General features: G+C 37.6%; 1 protein-coding gene across 2 annotated transcripts; it reads right to left on the minus strand.

The window, feature by feature from the left end:
- Nucleotides 1–816: 816 nt before the first annotated feature.
- Nucleotides 817–19,401, minus strand: mtmr10 (myotubularin related protein 10). 2 transcript variants are annotated; one of them, XM_080885845.1, is made up of 16 exons: nt 18,310–19,401; nt 16,832–16,892; nt 12,232–12,368; nt 11,674–11,746; nt 10,300–10,442; nt 8,246–8,339; nt 7,972–8,116; nt 6,587–6,674; nt 6,264–6,352; nt 5,914–6,044; nt 5,717–5,786; nt 5,368–5,438; nt 5,017–5,189; nt 4,733–4,903; nt 4,105–4,284; nt 817–3,631 (listed from the first exon to the last, which is right to left on the minus strand). In XM_080885845.1, exons 1-16 carry the CDS (start codon nt 18,364–18,366, stop codon nt 3,020–3,022), a joined length of 2,295 nt encoding a protein of 764 aa, XP_080741971.1. In that variant the 5' UTR covers nt 18,367–19,401; the 3' UTR covers nt 817–3,019. The 2 variants fall into 2 exon arrangements, with proteins under 2 accessions (XP_080741971.1, XP_080741970.1); XM_080885844.1 differs by having other exon boundaries at nt 817–3,634; nt 18,310–19,398.
- Between the last annotated feature and the right edge of the window lie 1,066 nt (nt 19,402–20,467).

The following is a 20,467-nucleotide window of genomic DNA, read 5'->3' on the forward strand; positions in this document are numbered from 1 at the left end:
AGGCTTGGTCTCAATCTCAGATATAGTTTCTCCTTTTGTATTCCAGCTGTGCCATTTCACACACTAGTTTCATTGTTACGGAAGTACACAAAAATGTAATGCCTCCATGTCAACATGCTATTAAGTGTAGTGTAATTAGTGCTACATAAAATAATGTTATTTGACAACCTAATGTGTTTGACCTCTGCTATCTGTTGATCAACAGTTGATCAACAATGTATTATGAATGAATGATGAATTTTTATGAATTATTATGTCTATTTTTATGCTTAAGGACAACAGATGGAAATTAGCCCTTGGCTATAATCTGGTATGTTTACATTCATGTAATTTTTTTTTTTTTTACATTTATGTTCATTAACATGCACTGTCCTAAATAAATAAATAAATAAAATAAACAAATAATGTTAAAAGGGTTTATAACAAATCTATGAATGTATCCTACTAAGATAAAGTCTTTAAAATCCATGTATAACTAATGACACCATACCGAGGATGGTAAATGCGCTGGCTCTTAGGCAGCTCTTTTTTATTCTACTTGAGGACTCAAAGTTTTTGTGTCCATTGGTAACCAGCAGGTGTTTGTTTGGGGGGGGGGGGGGGGGGGGGGGGGGGGAATGGTTTGTTTTCCTCATTTTGCATTAATGGATTTTTTCCCCATGAATATCAACTTGGTAATTTTCATGCCACAACAAATACTTTCAAATTAGCTGTGATAAAGACATATTATTGTCATGAACATGTCATAGAAAAGCCAGAACACAGTTTCATTTGCAAACTTATGTAATGATTGGTTACTAGTACATATTTGAGCTGTATTTTCTGTTATGAAAAAAAAAAGCTTCAGTGCAGTACCTCCAAATTTAACTAAATTTACACAATTGGTACAAATCAACAGGTTTTAGAAAACTAAGATAAGCCGACAGATTTAGAACAAAGTTACAAAAATGGTCAATCTTCCCAAAAAACAAACAAACAAACAAACAAAAAAAAGGCACAGAGGACGTCCAGCAGCTGCTCCATCCCTCTTAGAGAACATTTGCATATCTGAATAAATACATCTGCTGTTAATCGATATCAAACGGTGCCACAGAAGAAGCACGGTCATCATACACTTACAGCAGAGTGCAACATTGTGAATTAGTGGAAAAATAACACAGCATATAAATATCTCTTCATAAAATATAGAGACTAAATCAAGGATAAAAGTTATTTAGTACCATTAATCAAAAATATTAATTGGAAATTTTCAAGCATATACAATATTTATAATATTTGCCAAAAATTATATTTAACAAATCTATCCTATATACTGAGTAAACTGTGCAATTAATAGCAGTTGGGAGAGCAGTTTTGCACTCACATTATACACTACAGAAACACCTGAACTAGTTATTGCAGAATAAAACCCTCATATCACTGGAAACTGATCAATCCAGCATCGCAGGACCACTGCGAATGACAAAGGGTTTGACAATAAACGGCATTTTAACATTTTAAAGAGGAATTACACAGTGATCTTTTACTGATGCCATTGATGATGACATTTTCCCCAAACTTGCCAAGACAGCACACAGTTGCACAAAGAACAGCGGGGCATGTTTAGCACTACATCTTCAGTTCTTGTTTTCGAATGCTGCCATTAGTCTCTGCAGAGTAAATGTATCAAGAGAAATGAGGAAGGATACAGTATGCTGAACAGTGTGTGCAGTTCATGCTTTTAAACTTTTCATTCTCTACAACTGAACCCTGCAAAGTCAAAATTACAGGCACATGCATTTATGAGGCTTTGCAGTAACCAGATGACTTCTTGCTAATGTGCTGCCCTGAAACTGTGTCATGCTCTCTGAATGCTTGGACTCCGTGCCTGATATCTGATTCATCATTTACCAAACTAGGGACTGGATTGAGTCATAGCATCTGTCCATCCCTTTACTTTGAAGAAAGAAAAAAAAAAAATTACCATTCAGCTACTATTATTCTGAAGAATTTCTCCTTGGTGCCTTACCAGAAGGCCTCTAAGTTTAATAAAGCTGCTTCGTAAGAAAAGAGGAAATATCTACCACAGATTGAAGTCCTCACAGCTCCATTTCCCCGCAGACTAAAAATACAGGTCCTTATTGCTGCTTCAAAAAAAAAAAAAAAAATAGAGTTAATCTACAGTTAGACCCTGAAATCACACCATTTGCTACCAATCGCAAAAACCCGAAAACAAAAACAACCCTTAAAATATGGGCACTTGTAGCAAACAGCAGTAAGTTTGTGCAAGAGGAAAAACAAAACAAAAAAACCATTACATTCAACCAAGGCAGATCTTTTTTTGACGCATAATACATGTTAGCAGTATTATTTTCTGTTCCTCTTTCTGAAATATAAATTAAAAAAAATAATCTTCAATTAAATCTCCATGAAGGCACAAGCAACTTGACTACTTGGAAGTCAGTGTTCAGTGAAAAGCATCATTGCTGCTGCAACACTAAATGGGCAATTTTTCTTTAAAGTTCATATAACATTACTCCATTTCAGTGAGACGTCTTATTGACCAATAAGAATTCAAAGAAATAACAATTTAACTCATAGCACTATCACAAATATATCTCATTCCATTATTGCTTTAAAACATACAGTAAATCAGAGGTAAATGTCAGAAAAGGTGTATTAAAAAGCACTCTTTAAGTAGATGGATGACAAAAAATAAAAATACATCCATCTTAAAAGTTATGATCTTTCACAGTCATACAAGAGCTCATGGTAAGGCCAATAATGATGTGCTTACAAGACTGAATTCCTCAACTGTATTTTTCAGTGCTACAGACATTACTCTAGAAATTACCTCAGATTTGGATGCAGCATCAATGGCGCAAGTTCTAGCTTATAAATAATTCAGTATAAGTCCAAAATGGCATATATTTCTAATTCTAAGTTTAGTTCTTGGTATTTAAGAAAGAGGTAAGAGAAAATAAGATGATTAGTTGTTAGAAAAACCTGTACTAGGCTCAAAAAAGTGAGTCCTACGTCCTCAGACGGTGTCATTAGCAAGAGTCTCTGTTGAGAGCCAGATCCTTGCACCATTCAGAAATTTGCTAATGGGAGTCCCTTGGACAGTGCGGCGGGAAAGGTTGCCCGTTGGGGTGAAAGGAAAGGAAGATGTAAGGCATTCTGGAGGTGTAGAGGGGTCATCAGGAGAACTGGCTTGAAAATACATCCTCCGTTGGTCTGTAGGGTTTCCACCTGAGCTGGTGAGTGGTGTGTTGCCTGGACTGGTTCCCTTATATTGCCTGAGTTGGCTCTGCAGTATCTCAATTTCATCAACCAGCTGGGAGAGCTTGTGGTAGGTGGTGACTGGGCCTCCTTTGGAGATGCAGGCTTCAGGAACCCAACGGAGAAAGAAGAGCTTCCAAAAAGCCATATGAGAGGGCATGAGAAAGGGAATCAGCAGGCCCTGCAGGTCAGCGGGTCGAGAGAACCAGTCCTTGAAGAAGCGCTCAGATGGACTTAAGTCTTTCACTGGTGTCAGCTCAGACTTCAACTCGTTAGCTAGAGAGCTTCGTCGGGTCAGGGACTCCTCCCCACCCTTTACCCCATTACGCAGATTTGTGGGCGTCCCTCGTAATGTGGAACTGTAGGCTTTCTGCTACAAAAAGAGGAAACACTGAGAATTAGACTATTTTGACTCTCTCTGTGACAGGCTGTACTGCAAAGACTCTAAAAATGACAATTTAAAATGTATATTTTCTGTTTAATAATCCACCTTCTGTACATTTACTACAGATATTTCAGAGGACAAAGGTGACTCGATACAAATTTACCTACATGTCCTTTGACTTCTATAAATAAGAGATAAGTGGAAGAGAGACTACTGTATTTGCATTCTTTGAGTTCTGTGAAACTTTCCCTTCAAATGACAGGAATTCTGTAATTACAATCTGACTGTCAGAAAATTGCCACTTTAAAAATCTTAAGATGTCAACCTCTTAACGACAGTTTAAAAAAAAGGAGGGAGGGAGGGGGGGGGGGGGGGAGAGAGAGAGAGAGAGAGAGCATGCACATGTAAATGTGCTAATTCGAATCCTGAAAACTGGTGAACCTCAGTGCTTTGCGTACCTTGCGTTTGAAGGTTTTCACTTCACCGTTCTGAACACAGGCAGCTCCTTTGCCTACATACATGGGGTTGTTAAAGAGGGTTTGATCTTTAGTTGAGAACTGCTGTGACCACTCCCAAACTGGAGGGAAATACACAACCTGGTCTTCTCCTTGAGGGATGGCTTTGTGCTTGGCAAAGTCCTGCAGAGTAAAGACAATGTTACCCTGTGACTCTGTACGTAATAAGAACTACTATACTCTATAAAAAGCAGCTTCCAAAGCGGAACAGTTTCAATACATGAAAGTAAGAAGGAGAAAAAAAGAAAAGAAAGGTCCACAACTTGCTTTTGTCTTGACCACAAGTTAAATGTTATCCTCTCTTTTTGTTGTACTCTTTCCTGTCAATTATCTGGCACGCACAGAAGGAAATTACAGTCTGAAGCATTCAGTGACACATCCTCAAGTTATGCTTTCCTTCTTTTCTATTCATTTCCAATTCATTATTCCTCTTCATTTATTTATTTTTTCCACAGACAGACCTCTCTCACAAACATACACACAGTTGCATTTACTGCTCATTATGGCATTTCCACTGATGATTACATTTATCCAGAGCAAGTGCATACATAAACATTAATCTATCCCTCACCATCAAGTGCTGGGCACGCTGCTTGGATGAACTGAACAGGAAAGTACTGAACAGTGGGATCCACATGCTGTCACTCAGTACTGTCAGATAGGTCTCTGTGAACTCAAATGCTGCTGGGTACTGGTTCATAATCTGCCACACGCAGTCCAGGAACAACAGGAACAGTGGGGACTTTACCCATAAAACAAACAAAAAAAAAAAAAAAAAACCAGATGCAGGAAGCAGGGGTGTCAAGTCACATCTCTTGAATAGTTGGATTAATTTAAATTACATTAATCAAGTACCTCCTCTTTGTCATTTTTCTTCAAGTGGTTGCATCTGTCCAAGAAGCGATGGCCAGCCATCACCCACTCCTTCTGCACCAAACTCTGAAAGCCAATGAGGCTGCGATAGCGAGGGTCCAACATGAGCTGCATCAATGCGGATACTACACAGTTTAGGTCTCGGTCTTCCTCTTCTGTGCAGGTGCAGAACAAAGGAGTAATAAGTCACAGACTCTTATGTGGCACTGATACATTAAATGCATATTATTGTACATTTTAAGAAAAACTTAGCTGTAATATAATAAATGATCGAAAAACATAACTCCACATGCAGGAGTGAAGACTACAAAATAAGGCTCAAAAAGAGTTTACCTTGAAGAATGACAGAGGAATTCCCTCCCTCTAAGTGATAGACCATCTCAGCAGAGTGTTTTAAAAAGGCCCTTTGGTCACAAAAGAAACAAACATGTTAACTGCATTGATATTTATTGTCAACCGTTATCATACCTTTAGTCTTTTCTGCATCTAAATAATCCTGTGCAAACATGAAAGTGTAAAGAAATCATTTTAAAAAGCACCTTTTAATCCTATATTCTAGATTTAACTGTGACTCTACAAACATGCAGCCTTATGGCGCACTTTAAATTTGTCCCTTTAAAATTTTATATGACCCTCTTGAGTTTACAATGCACAGTCATGCACTGTCAGCTTGTTTACATACCTGACATATTCAAGCCATCGAGAGTTTTCAATGGTTGAAAGCCACCTCTCCTCAGACTCCTCAAACGGATCTGCACAATAAAAAACATTAGTACGTTTATATGTATAAAACTGTACACGCCAATGCCATTAAGTCTCCTGCATTTTTTCAGCAGAGCATTGAATTACACTGCTTTTATAAGCTGCAGTGGAGCTCACCTAGGATACATATCTGCCTCAGTTTAACAAATGCGCTCTGGATGTCCAGGATAGAAGGCAGACTCTTGTCCAGATCCGATCTAAACGGTTCATTGCGCTGTGGGTGGCTTTTTGTGATAGCGGCAAAGATTCTACAACACAACACCACAGACAGTGATGACAAGATGCACACTTGACTAATGTAAACAATTTAAATATCAAAAACCTGAGCAGAAACTGAATGTTCAGACTTGTATTTCCTTCTCCTAAAGTAGCACTTTCTTAATGGACTGAGAGCTGAAAATCTGCTAGAGTTATTAAAAAAAAAAAAAATCATTTTCAATTTAGGTTCTGAATCTGAATAGTCTTACTTCTGCTCAGTCTTCTTTAGCTGTAATGGATCAGTTAAGCTGGCCATCCGGACAAGAGCACTCCCATTGGAGTGACTCCAGCACCACATCTGCAAAAAACAGACATTAATTAAACAGTCACTGATCAGTAACAAAGTAATAGTGAGGCTCTGATCAGTTAAATTAAACAATAAGTGGGATAACTCCATTGGTGGGCCTGCGCTTTGTCTGAAAAAAAGACACTGCAGGTTAAATAATGACCTAAATGGAAATTATATTTGGAAGCATAACGTTTATTGGAGACTTCCGATAAACGTGCGCTCTGTTAGAGTGTAGATGCTCACAGGGATGCGACGATCAGTGAATGATAATGCATACTGCATCAGATCTTGATCTGTCAGAGATGACGGGACTACAATGTGCTCTGGAAGACTAGAAAAGAAAAAAGAAAAAAAAAAAAAGAGAGAGAGAGAGACTGGTGTTAACACATGAAACAAACACAAGACTTCATTTAAAGCGGATTAAGTAAATAACAACTAAGACACTAACCCAAAACAGAGTGAAAAAAATAATAATAATAAAAGGTATAAGTGGTTAACAAATTTATTAGACCACCATCTAATAAAGGTATATGGCACAGATGCCCTAAATTAATAGTATTGGAAAAAAACAACATCTCAAAATATTTGTTTATGTTTCTAATCAACCGATATGTGCAAGCCCTTTTATTAAAATCATATTTTTAATGTTAAACTACAATTATTGTTATATACTTGAATTATGTCATTTACAGTTTTATAAAGAAGCAGAAAAAGGTGAAGCACTTTTTAGATGACAAATTACAATTATTTACCCATATTTCTGAAAAGAAAAATTAGTTTTAGTGGTTGAATATTACACTTGATGACTCTGCAGAGAAGTCCAGCGTGCTGGCTTAAATCTGGGTATAAAAATGGGACTTCAGTCTGTCAATTGCCAAATAAACAACAATGTCATTCTTACTTTTAAATAAATTATTTTTCTTGGTTTTATGACAGGTGGTCTATTAAATTTCTCAAGTAGTATAGTATAAATGTGAAAGCTTGTAAGGACTGGAACTGTTTTGCTATCGCTTTGGATTATTTCAGGCCCATGTTGTGTGTTTGTCTTGGTGAATAGTTGATCCTCTGTAATGAACACCAGGGGGCGACTCCTTTGGTTAAAAGACTAGATTTTATAATAGTTGACTGAAAACAGAATTTGGCTCCCTTCCTCTGTGATCTTGAAAACTTTCTTGACAACTCAATGGCTAGTCTCCAGTTATACTGAATAAAACATGAAGTTCATTTTGAAAAATCACAGAGTCAAAAGGGAGGATTTTCCAGTCTCAGGACATGTAAACTAAGTTTTTAGCCAGTGCAAGTCAGAGCCACTCCTTTGTCGTCATGTCCTATTACAAAACTACCAAGATGACAACAGTGAAGACGCTCTTCTCCAGGCTTACTAAAGGGCAATATCACTCTGGCTACGACCATATACTGTCTATGCTTTGAAACCATCTCTGGCGATAATGCTGCTGAACTGAGATGAATAGACTGTTTTGTCAAAACCAGACTGACATGTTAGTTTTTGTTTTTCTTGTCAGGTACCTCAATATAGTGTGGAAAAGGCACATTATGTCACATGTCATCAAAAAAATGATTTTAAAAGAAGTTTGTAACAAGTAGGACTGAATGCATGAAATAAAAACCTTGATGAGACGGTATAACTCTGGTTGATGGAGCACACTCTCCACTCTGAAGCATTCGTTCTCTTGATTTCCCGATCCCAATCAGAGGAACGGTCAAAAATGGGGGTCTGTAATCCTCTCGGGGTGGAACCATTGACTCGTTCCTCTGAGAGAAAAACAAAACAAAAAACATATACACTTATTTATACATGGAATTAAAACATTTATCACTTTCAAATAATATGGCAGGTCTTTTACAAACAGTGAAAGAACTATAGCAATCCACAGGCGTTACCTTTAGATTCATGGTATCGCCGTCCTTGATACTCAAAGCCAAACAGCAGTTGAAGATCAGCTGGATGAGAGTAGTGGGCAATAGCCAGGCAAACCTATAATTAAAAAAGAGAACTACTAAGTACTATGGGATATGCAGTACAAAAGAAGTAGAAGTGAGAGGTATAATAAATATTGTCAAGGCAGATTAGGTTTCATCATAACTTCCCAGTCCAGGTTTATCCAAGTGCTAACATTAACTCAGAGGCATGTTTTTTTTAAATAATAGCAACACAAGCAGTCAACCCTGGGGTAGAAAATGTCTAACACACATTCTAGTGCTCTGAGTTCAGAGCTGAATCTCTGTGAGGCTCAACTTTAGTCATACAAAGCAAGTCATTCAGAGCTAAAGCTGTGAATGATACTAGAGGGCACAGAACAAGTGCGTGCGTCTGTCCTCGTGTGTGTGTGTGTGTGTGTGCGGATACAAAGGCTGCTCCACACTCTGTAATTTCCTATGGCAAAATGGGCCATTATAGGCTGGCATAATTCCATATGTCAGAAAAAGAACCGAGTCCTGTTTTACGCTGTAATTACATACATGGTGTCCATAAATAAGCTCACAAGGAGTGCAGGAGGGGAGACATTTTTAATTTTAGTGCTCTATACATAATCAACCTTAAACAGAACATGTATATTTCCACAACTGTGCTTCTGGGCCTACTTGGTGCCTACCAAACTGTAGCTCTACTAAATGAGCTGGGCATCAATAATGAACCATCTGTTCTCTGTGCAGGAGATGAGTCAGAGTTACACTGCCAGTCGTTCCTACAATCAGGATCAAATTCTGCTTCCTCTGCTTTGACTGAGTATTGTTCTCAGGGTCCTTTCGTATTGTACCTTCAGCAAATATGCTAATTGAGAAGTTCCTATTCTAACGGAGGCTGACAAAGAAACACAGAAAACCTGGTCTAATATAAATATTGCTGTCACAGAGGATGTGGTCATAACTTGAAACTTAATGTGGGTATGTAGTCAGTATGGGAAAGAAAACGTTTGGTCAACAATAACCAACGTTTAAATCGAAGACTAGAAAACCAAAAGGTTATTTCTAAATAGTTATTCAGATACAAGGCATACATTTATAGGCTTGATTAAAGAATAGAACTATGATTAAAGATTAAAGGCTATGATTAAAGAACAACTGTTTAAATCTGACACCTACATTAATGTGACAAGTCAAAGTTTTACTTGCAGTAAACTTTGGTGAAAATGGTGAATGTGGGAAATGAGGTAGCCATTGCTCATTTTCTTAATGCTGCTACCGTCACTACCAACATATCACTGATATGATGCACAGTTGTTCAGTATTATCATAGTTTAATAGTAGTTTCAATATCCTGTTTGGTTACTGTATATAATTTATTAGCACTTCAAATATCCACCCACAATTTCCTGTTTGCTCTGAGAAAATAAATACTAAGAGTGTCTCATTAGGTACCCTGTTCAAATGCTTATTAACTCTTTAAATGTTTAACCATGTTACAATTGCCAAAATTCCCAAGATCCCCATGTCCATCACTCTTCATGAAAATAATACTGGGGGGGGGGGGGGGGGGGGGGGGGGGGGTCCTAAAATCCTTTCAAACAAAACCTGGTACCTGGTCCAATGAGTCTCTGTGACAGATAGTACAATCAGAATTTTTTTTTTTTTTTTTTTTAATATGTGTGATTCAACCCTGCATTGTATGAACAATCCCAGTTGAGGGTAGGGGTGTAATGATGAGGGAGACATTTCTCTTGACACCATTCAGGCCCCACAGCATCAACCAAGCTTCATTTAGATGCCACATCCTAGCCAAGTCCTAATGTTGACCACGATGTACCCACAATAAAACATGCCCTTTCTGCAGACAAAAGGCCCACGTAGTCCCCAGACCTCAATCCACTATATCAAACTTTTGGGTCACATGTCAGTGTGGGGTCTAAACTAGCATTATGTACCCAGTAAAGTCTCCTAAACAGCTTAAATGGGCATTCTGACTCAAAGCATGCAGATGTTTCTGTTTCACTGACCTTTCTGGCACTTTCAGGTCCAGCTTCTTCAAAACAGAACCGTATCATGCGCAAGTCTTTGCAGTACAGTATGAGCTCAGTGGGGTTGAACTTCAGCTTCTGGTTGGAGCCCAATACTTTCTTCTTTCCCTTTGTATCATTCACTGAAAGGAATAAACACAAAACTTAAAAAGAAAACAAATTTTTGATGACTGAATTTCCAAAAATTTACTATTCTGTGGAGTGTACTGCTAATGAAGGACACCACTTGATACTTGGTAAACTTTGGCCCCATTCTCTCCTGTCTCTGTTGCTGCCTCTTTGATTTAAGTAATTGTTATGGAGTTCTACTGTGCTTATTTCACTAGATTCTTATGAAGAACCTAACAAACATGGTTAAAACAATTTAGCCTGATTAGCTGGGCATGCTAACTTTAGTTGGATTCTAATAGTACTCATTCTCCTATAATACAACAGCACCATGTAAGCCGTTTGAACTACTTTCCTTAGCAACCTAACTTATTAAAGTCACTACTTTATATTGCCGCATGATGACACTGATGGCATAATGACAAGAGGAACAGGGTCGAGCAAATCACAATGATTTGACACAATATTCAGATTAAATAATGACAAAAGACCAGATTTCATTAAATATATGCATCTCTTTCTTTTTAACTGCTCAGATTTGTATTTTATTCAGATATTTTTATTTGGCTGCCCTGTGGGTAGTGCTGGGACGCTGTGTTGTTGTACCATCGGTGCTGCTGACAGCATTTTGTCACATCTATCACAGTGCATGTCTGCAGTTAATTTTATACCAGTATTTGATTTTATAAGTGAACCAGCATTAAGGTCTTATTTTATTCCCGATGCCCTTATATTTGCTCTTGTCCCACAGTGATAGTGTCCTTAGATGCCGAGGTCATACAGCTCAAAAACAAGCTGGGTAAAACAAACCCTCATAACACAATAAACCTTGTTCTGGACAGACACCCTCACAGTGTCAGCAATGGACTGCAGTGAGATATATAAACAAAGCTAATCCTAAGCTGGGTAGCATTGTTGCTAAACACTGCATTAGCCATGAGATCATTTGCTATCAGATCACTGACCAGGAAAAAGGGAATGACACTAGGTGCTCCTATACAATGAGTGGGCAAAGCTTCTGTGTTTGTGACCACACAGTTGCCAAATGCACAAAATGATGGCCTAACATCATTAATAAATTTCACATTCTGTGCTCTAATGGGATTTCAAGACATTTCATTTGGGCTCAAGGAATTCCAAGAATATTTTCCTCACAAACATTAAGAAAAGAAATGAAAAAAAAAAAAAATATCAAAGCTTTTCCTTAAAATTCTTTCCCTAAAATTTGGAATTGTAATGAGATACCTGTTACTACTTGCTCCAGACAGGTCAGGGGGATGTCATGCTCTCCGAGCAGCAGGTGGGACAACGTGGACTTCTGTAGTGAAAGGAGAAAAACAAAAAAGTAGGTTTGATGTGTTGCAGAAAATGTATTAGCCCCCAAAACTAACTGAAAACGGTCTTAAAAGGCTGTTTGATATATTGAGTTAACTTTCCCAGACTAAGCAATGATCAAGTTCCATTTTCTTATCAAGTCGCCAATCTGCCACATAGGTGGAAATGACGTCTGTTCTCTCACTTCTTGTGCGATATCACTGACAATGTAGAGCAGGAAAGTACACGAGTTTTCCTTCCTCTTTGAAAGAAGGCTGTAAAGTAACAGTATTCAATCTATTCTGCAGCATGGTGCTGGCGATACTAACATATATCACATCCAAATATATAATTGAAATTTGCCCCCCTTAAAAAACAAAAAACAAAAGACAAACGAACATTAGGTGCTCTTAAGAACCTCAAAAATGAATTTTCACACTATTTTTCCTCTAAATAGCTTAACTGCTACTAAGAAATCCACTCAAATACCTGCTTTGGTGAAGTGTCCTGAGGAATGAAGGACACCTTAAAGTTGGTACATATCAGCTTCCCCCAAAGGCCTTCTTGGTTGTTTTCAGTGCTGATACATTTCCTCACAAAGTTCACCTCATTAACTACTATCTCACCTAGTGACAAATAAATGAGCAAAAAGACCAGTGTAAATCCAAAGGTTATTGCTGCAATTCAAAGAAACAAGTAGAAAACAAAAATTGGAAACTCAAAGGAAGTCCAAAAAACAGCTTGTGTATTTCCACTATACTGACATCAATTTAGAAAGGTATCATGTTGCAATACAGTAGGGCTGCTCAATTAATCGAATTTTAATCACGATTACGATCTGGGCTTTCAACGATCATTAAAAATGACTGAGCCGATTATTAGCCCCTCCCTCATTTATCCGCGACACCTTAAAGGCCGGTGCGTGAAAATATTGTCGGGCATAAACCGTCCGTGGCGCAAAAAAGGTTGGAGACCGCTGATTAAGAGGACCCAAGGGAAGCTCGGAAAGCTAAGCAGAAGTTATTTGGAGAGGAGAGTGACTGCTGTTGGTTGAAAAGAGAGTTTAAAAAAAAAAAAACTTCAGTGGTGTTGCACACTATTTTATATTATTTTTTAAAGTCATTGTTAACCCTTTAAAGCCGGTCAGAGCAGCATGCTCCGTTTTGCGTAACTATTTTTAAATCCCTGTAGAACCTGAACCGTGTAAGCTAGCGCAATAACCCGGAGGAGTTGTACTTACATCTGATGCCATCAGCTTGTCCTCGGTCACGGTTTCCTTCCACATAAAGCTTTACAAAAACTGCATAAAAAGCGCTTGCAGGAACAAAAACACAATATTCCAGAAACACGCTTTGCCGATCCGATCAGCTGTTCGTAACACTTCCCACATTGAAACAGTCGTCAGCACGAACTACCGCATATCCGCCATTTCCTGGCCGAAACCGGAAGTGACGTCATTTTCGCGGAAATTGTAGTTTTTTTACTCGTAGGCCTTAAAAGCCTATACTGGTCATGTTTGACCTTTCTGAATAGTTTCTGTGATGCTTAGAACTCGAATTGCACTGCTGGAAATAGTTTATTTTGATGCACCTGCTGTTTTCTTTGCAAATTTGCATCATAGGATTGTTTTTGTTTTTCCTGCAGTATATAAAAATTGCTGTATCTCCAAAATAAAACTATGAAGACACTCAAAATAAATTTCCTGTTGTTGTAAACTATTTTTTGCAACTTTTTTGTATTTAAAGTTTTGAGGGATAAACCCTTAAATTTCTCCAAGTAGAAATATATGTAAAAAACAAAAACGATTTTCAATTTTTTTTTTAGTTTATTGCACTTTTTTGCAATTAATGTAGTTACTATGGACTTAATGCATACATATTATTTAAAATATGGGCTATAACAGTTGCATAGCAACTTGAAATGCTCCCACAAATGGCACTACAACATGTAAAAAAAAAAAATAATATAAGCTCTGGCGGACTTGGTTCTATAGTAGGTCTTAAAGGGTTAAATAAATATCGTCAAATAATCGAGATCTCAATTTCAGTGAAAATAATCGTGATTATCATTTTTGCCATAATCGAGCAGCCCTACAATACAGCATCAAACTGTTTTATTTATGCTTTATATTTACATACATTCATAAACAGTAAATTCTGACAGAATACTTTTCTGGACAAAATGCATACTCCATAATTGCATATACCATCTCTTGAACTTATAATTATACATGCAGACCTTGCTTAAAATTTTAATTACACAATCATTTTCTATGCTTCTTATACTGGGAAAGATTAACACTGCAAAAAAATTTCCACACAACCTTTAAGTTAAATTATGAATGGCCATCAGAGGAGGACAAAGGAAAGCAAAGAAGCCTGAATACTTAAGCTGACCTAGATAAATTAGAGAAGAGGGAAAATGAAACAATCATATCACAAGTCAAACAATGCTGACTTTGAAGTATACGCAGACACAGGTGAGTCATAAAAACATGGACTTTAATCAAGACGAGTACCTGAAAACTCTATTCACAGCCGTACTCATGTGATATATTGTAAATTATAAACAATATCCAGAGAGTGCATTTTCTTTTGCCTGTGCGTGCATGATAGCTCTTGTATAAATAAAAATCATTACAATTTCTTGCAGCTACTTTCCCCATCTACTGCTACTTGATATGTTAAGATGGATGGTGAAGCAGTAGCTCAGATCTGGGTTTTGCTGACAGTGCAGAAGGAAAATAGTCACAGCTTGCAAAGTACACCAATGCATGCTGATACACATCAATTAAAAATAATCCCACAAACTTTACCGCAAACTAATAAGTAGACAGCAGTAATGCTATAATAATGCTATTAACTTCTTACTAAGTAAAGACTTTAATAAAGTATCTGCGTTTTTACAAGTCTTTGCATGCTTTAACAATGATGTCACATCAGATTTAAAAAGCAAGTCCACCCAGTCTAACAAGGTTAATTGTACTTCATAATACTGGAAGGAAGAGTACAAGAAAGAAATACTTAACATTATTATGCTTTATGAGAAACTAACGTTTTAGATCAGGGTTAGACCCAATGACTGATGGAACTCGAGTTAACTCAGGCCCTCCACCGCTGGATTTTGGAGGGGCAAATGTCTTCATACTCAAAAGGATGTCTCCATCTCCATCAATTTTCTTTACGTTTTTACAAACGATGATTAAAAAAAAAACAAAAACACAGCAAGCATTGGGGTACTTTCCTTAGAAAGTACATTAGTTGAGCCAACAAGATACTGAGATCACTCTTGCATATCTGATCACGTTTCTCATGTATGACTGCAAAAGGATGTGCTTCTAAAGCAAACACTAAACAATTTAAAAAGCTGGCGCTAAAAGCCAATTCTCTCCACACACCTCTTAAATGTCTGCAAAAAACAAGTGAGACGGTAACCCTCAGTTCTCCCATATCTAAATGGGTCAGCGTTTTTCATACACCATTTACATGAGCAATGCAGACTTTGTACCTTCACGTGAATCCGGCTATAAAAGGTTGGTCTGCAAATTTTAAAAAGATGAGAACTGTTACAGAGGGTGGAGTTCTTTAGAGGCGAATTCAAAGCCCTGCCTCAGAGGAGTCAACTGAGAATGCACAGTTAAAAATAGGGAAGCTAATCATGTAACCTGTTAGTCTGTCTTGCTCACAATTCAAAAAGGGAAATAACCAACAGCCTTCAGGCAATACCACACTTACCTCCTAACTAGTACATCAGGTTAGTTAAATCTGTCATCTTACTTGTGACCTAAATTAGCCTACACTTTATTAAACTACAATTTTACATGTCACATGACTGAAAATGAAAAACAGTAGCTCTGAAGAACTTCATTAAAAAAAACAAAACAGTAAAACTTGCAACCAAAATTAGGCTCAGTTTACAGTATATTATACAAAGAGCATGACAAGCCATTTCCACAAGGCTCACAAGCTCCCAGATAATACTGAAACTACTAAACTAAAGGCTTTCCTGCTGTTTCAGTTAATGATACAACTACAGTCTGCCATTGTAATGATAATATTTGCATCAGTAGGCACATCTTGAACGGTTGAGATTCCTAAGCTGAATCCACTTTAGCTTCTAAGTTTAAAGGCTGTTGTTTCCTGTTAACAAAAAAATGTTGACAGAGGACAAAACACCATTCGGGTGACGTTTATAAATAGTTATGAAGAGGAATTTCTGCCAGAGCACCTGCTGCAGTGCAGTTGACTAGATGTTATGATACAATCGTATCGCCTATCAACCACGTGCCAAAAGGCTAAAATGACCCACTTGTGATAAAAACAAGAACAAGCACAGTAAGACTTCATTAAAACTTTCATTGCACATGTAGTATGTCATCTTGTTTCCTAGCAACCAGGTTGCAAGTTTAGGACATTTCTACAACGCCTTCCCTTTTCAGACCCAGAAGAGGGGCAGTCTTTTATATACAGTCTATGTGCAAAAAAAAAACTGCCTGGAGCCATTACCAGTAAGTCAGTCTGCGGTGGGCATTGTACAAACTTTAATAGTCAAGTATTGAGACTTTGACACTAGATAGCCGTCTAAGGAAATGCACCACCGACCCTGTGTTGCAAATAGTTTACTAGAATAAAACAAAAAATAAAAAGCAGAAACATTCATTCTAGTTCTCCATTTCATGAACCTTATGCTCAGTTCTCACAGACACCCAAGGTATCAATTTGTACTGTGAACTGAAATAGAATAGCTGCTTTTGATAAAATGTCTCTTTCATCTGCATCTATTGAAACAAAACCATTCATTTTTCATTCATTTTGGACCAACTATTTCACATTTCTGAAGTCACTAAGAAAAATAATCAGGCATAACTATTAGATAATTCTGCCTGCTCTCTGCTTAAAGCAGTAAACCTCTGTAACCAAGCACAAAACGTTTTAGTTAATGAAAAACTGCTCATTCACAGATTATACACAGCACACAACTCATGAATGCAAAATATGAGACACCGTGTAAACATGAAAACTAACTTCTCTGTGATCAAACAAATTTTAGTGACAACTATTCTAATGCAGAAAAAAAAAAAAAAACTTACCTGAAAGCAACTTTGCCTCCAACTTTTTAAGAGGTTTTTCAACTGTATTCTTCACATCAGTCTGGAGACAGACACACACATACACCACATCTTAGTTAGTCATTTACCAGCTCTACAGTTAATTAGTTAATAAACAATTAAAATTATGCATCTTTACACTGTAAGAGAGTAAAACCTGCCGGTCAAATGTGTTATTACAATGTCCGAACCCCGCAAATCATAGTTTAAATTAATCTGTGCTCTCCTAGCATTCAAGCTGAACATCCTGTTGCTGTTTTGGCAAATTACTGTTTCATAAACACCATCAGCATGCCCCAGGTAACAATACCATTGCCTAATTTTTGCTGCTTACAAAATTAGGTACCAAGCATGTACAGCTGTCAGCAAATGCTTATTAAAAACTTTCCTGTGATGCTGTGACAGTCTGTTAGTATCGGGACGGCTGTGTGCTTAAAGTAAAACTCTACTCTTTGAGATTGAGTAAATGGATGTGAGGTTAAAACACTAAGTTTCAGCTGCAGGAATTACTTTTACACGTTGGGCTAAAATTTCTACATGTTACTGCTTATACTCATATTATACACAGTTATGGTTTTATTTTAAAACTAACATTTGGTGATCCCTGCGCTTAAATGCTTGACAAAGCAAAATTTAAAAAGTTTTTTTTTTTAAAAAATGATCAAAACCTTACTTTAAAAAAAAAAAAAAAAAAAAAAAACCCACACACACCCCACAACAACAACAACTCAGTACAACTTGATGAAGAACTGCCATCCTGCTGAAGTTTTATTGTTAAGTGCATCACTTCTAGCCTCACCCAAAATGTGAAATGCCCAGTTTTAAATAATCAAGATACACAAAAACACTATCATCACCAGCTCGGTAATCAAAAGAGCACAGCCATCCTTATTATGTACTTGAAAACAGCGACTTTTTTTTAAGTCACACAGATACAAAACACTTTAAAACCCTTGTACAATGTTTGTGTTGGCCTTTCTCAGACAAGCACTGGTTTTATTTGGGTTGCTCCGCCAGCGACTGTAAGCAAACACTTACCCTCTGTCTAGAGCTGCATACACCTGTAGGCAAAACATGAGACGCCCAACCGCTGGGTAATTATTTCTCTTTTTCAAAATGGTGGCACATTAGCTGTATGTTTGTTAAAGGTTTCATTTCTCGAATTTATACGAGAAATGGGTGGGGGGCTTTTTTTCCTTTGCTTGTGCCACTTCACTTGACATATATAACCGTAAAGCAAAAGCAATGTGGTGAAGTGCTTCCCTATTTTATGGTACGATGGTGCTGCAGAAAGAAGATACCTCCGCTGGCATGGATGCTTAATGTGCAATTCATGTGTTACTTATCTGACAATGCGCAAACACGTAGAACAGCAAGTTAACAAAGTGTTAATCAACCCAGGCAATTACTGCGCTAACCAAAATATGCTGTACCATTATCGATCATGAGCCCGTACATACCTGAGCAGGAGGGAGATAACACTTGAAGGTCGGTTTCGTGACTTTGGCAGGAAACATTGTTTATGTAATTTACGTTCCCAAACGGACGCCTGGCAAACGATATCCTGCTGCCAGTAATATTAAAAATAATATAATAAAAACTATCCAAGGGAAAATCTTGGAGAAAGTTTCTAGGTCAGCCCTTAGCTGAGCAAATCCAAGATATCCGTGTGTAAAACATTCATTGAGACACTGTGGGCAAGCGACGGCAGTCCTTCATTTTGTGAAGTAGTCAAGTAGCAGATGAGGCTGGCTGGCAGAACAAAGTTGACAGAAGTTGACGCTGAGACGTCGGCGTTAGCTCGGTGTTAGCTAGCTAGCTTAAAGTACTATATCAAGTTTATAAATATCGCTCCCATGCACAGAAAAAAAAACTAAGGGAAAAAAAAAGATAAGACGCACTGGCTGCGTGTCTACATTTTCTTTACACCTGTTACAGTTTTAGTTAACCTTACCGACTTCCTCAAAGTCTAACTAATTCAGCCAAACGCAGTACCTGACGCTGTAAAGGATTTAACGGCCATGTTTATACAGAGCAGAGGTCCCGCCCTGCTTCCGGGCTCCACTCCACTCCGAGATCGTCTTTCATTAAAGTTTCCGAAAAGCTGGAAGGCGACAGGAAGGTACTCTGGCTTTATCCTCTGCTAAATGGATATTTGCTACTGTGTGCGATAGTAAACACGTATAAACCTGTCATGTTAAAGTTTTAAACAACAATTATTTTTGCGTTCATCAAGTGCACCACTTATGGACTACAACTCCCATGAGACACAGAGAGAACTTAGGCGACCGACCGTGCCCTAGTTTTTCCTCTTTGTTTTTTTCAACGCAACTGCTTAACTTTATTTAGCATGATACTCAAAGCTTATAACAGAAATGCATTCATAGCACTTTTATTATGTCATTTAGATTATTAATTGTAGTGGCAATTCCTTTACTTTTGAATGATCAAACGTCCCACAACTTAAAGTCCACAAGCCACTGCTGCACTGAGGTAATATTTCGTACGCAGGCAAAAGAAGTCCATTGTCCAAACCTTTTAGTTGAGAGTTTTGGTTTATTTATCCATTTGGCAAGCAATAACAAGATCCTTCCTACTGCTTCTCCTGCTCTGGTAAAAAAAAAAAAAAAAAAAAAAAAAAAAAACCATAGGCCCACCCCAAATGCATGCTGGTCCTATACCAGTCTCTTTATTTATAGAAACAAAATGGCCCTACAGCTCTTACTGACTAATTTAACAAAATAACAACAAACAAAACAAATCATTTAAAACAAAATATTAACCAACAAATAAACCCCAAAATATAAATAAACTAACAAACTTTAACTAATTTCAAAATAATAAAAAATAAAGAACAAATAGCTCCAACACTCCGGCCCCTAATTGTGCATACTATCACAATTACTTTAAAGTCCCAAAAGGAGGAGCTATTCCCTTAAACAAATCCTTAATTTTCATTGATGATTTTCTTCACGATGAGGCTTCCAGTAGCAAAATAAGTTTTGTCACTGGCCTTTCCAAAACACTGGTCCTTGTTTGTAGTCTCACAGAACGCACCAAGCCTTTTGCATCCTGGTTTACATTTAAGACTTTCGCCATCATCCATGATCCTCTTGGAGCTGTAGCGTCTGCAATTAAAACAACATCTCCAGGTATAAGACATCTTTTAGTCCTCATCCATTTTTGTCTTTCTTGCATCAAAGGTAGGTACTCAGAAAGCCATCTCTTCCAGAACAACTCTGCCATGTACTGTACCTGTTTCCACCTTTTCCTGACATGCAAATCACTTGGATGAAACAGTCCTGGTGGAAAAACTGGTTTATTTTTCAGCAACAACAAGTGATTGGGTGTCAGTGCTTCAAGATCATTTGAGTCATCTGAAACTTTAGTAATGGGTCTGTCGTTCATTATAGCTTCAACCTCACAGAAGACTGTGTGGAGTCCTTCATCATCCAGAACTTGCTCCTTAAGAACTGAGGCTAAAATATTCTTTATTGAACGAATGAGACGCTCCCACACACCACCTTGGTGAGAGGCTGCTGGAATGTTGAAGTTCCATTTCATGCCATCCTGAACAAAAGCCTTTTGAATTTTGGCATGGTCCAGCTCAGTCAAACT

This window comes from Rhamphochromis sp. 'chilingali', assembly GCF_963969265.1.
Source record: "Rhamphochromis sp. 'chilingali' genome assembly, chromosome: 6".
In the NCBI taxonomy this organism is placed as follows: Eukaryota; Metazoa; Chordata; class Actinopteri; order Cichliformes; family Cichlidae; genus Rhamphochromis; species Rhamphochromis sp. 'chilingali'.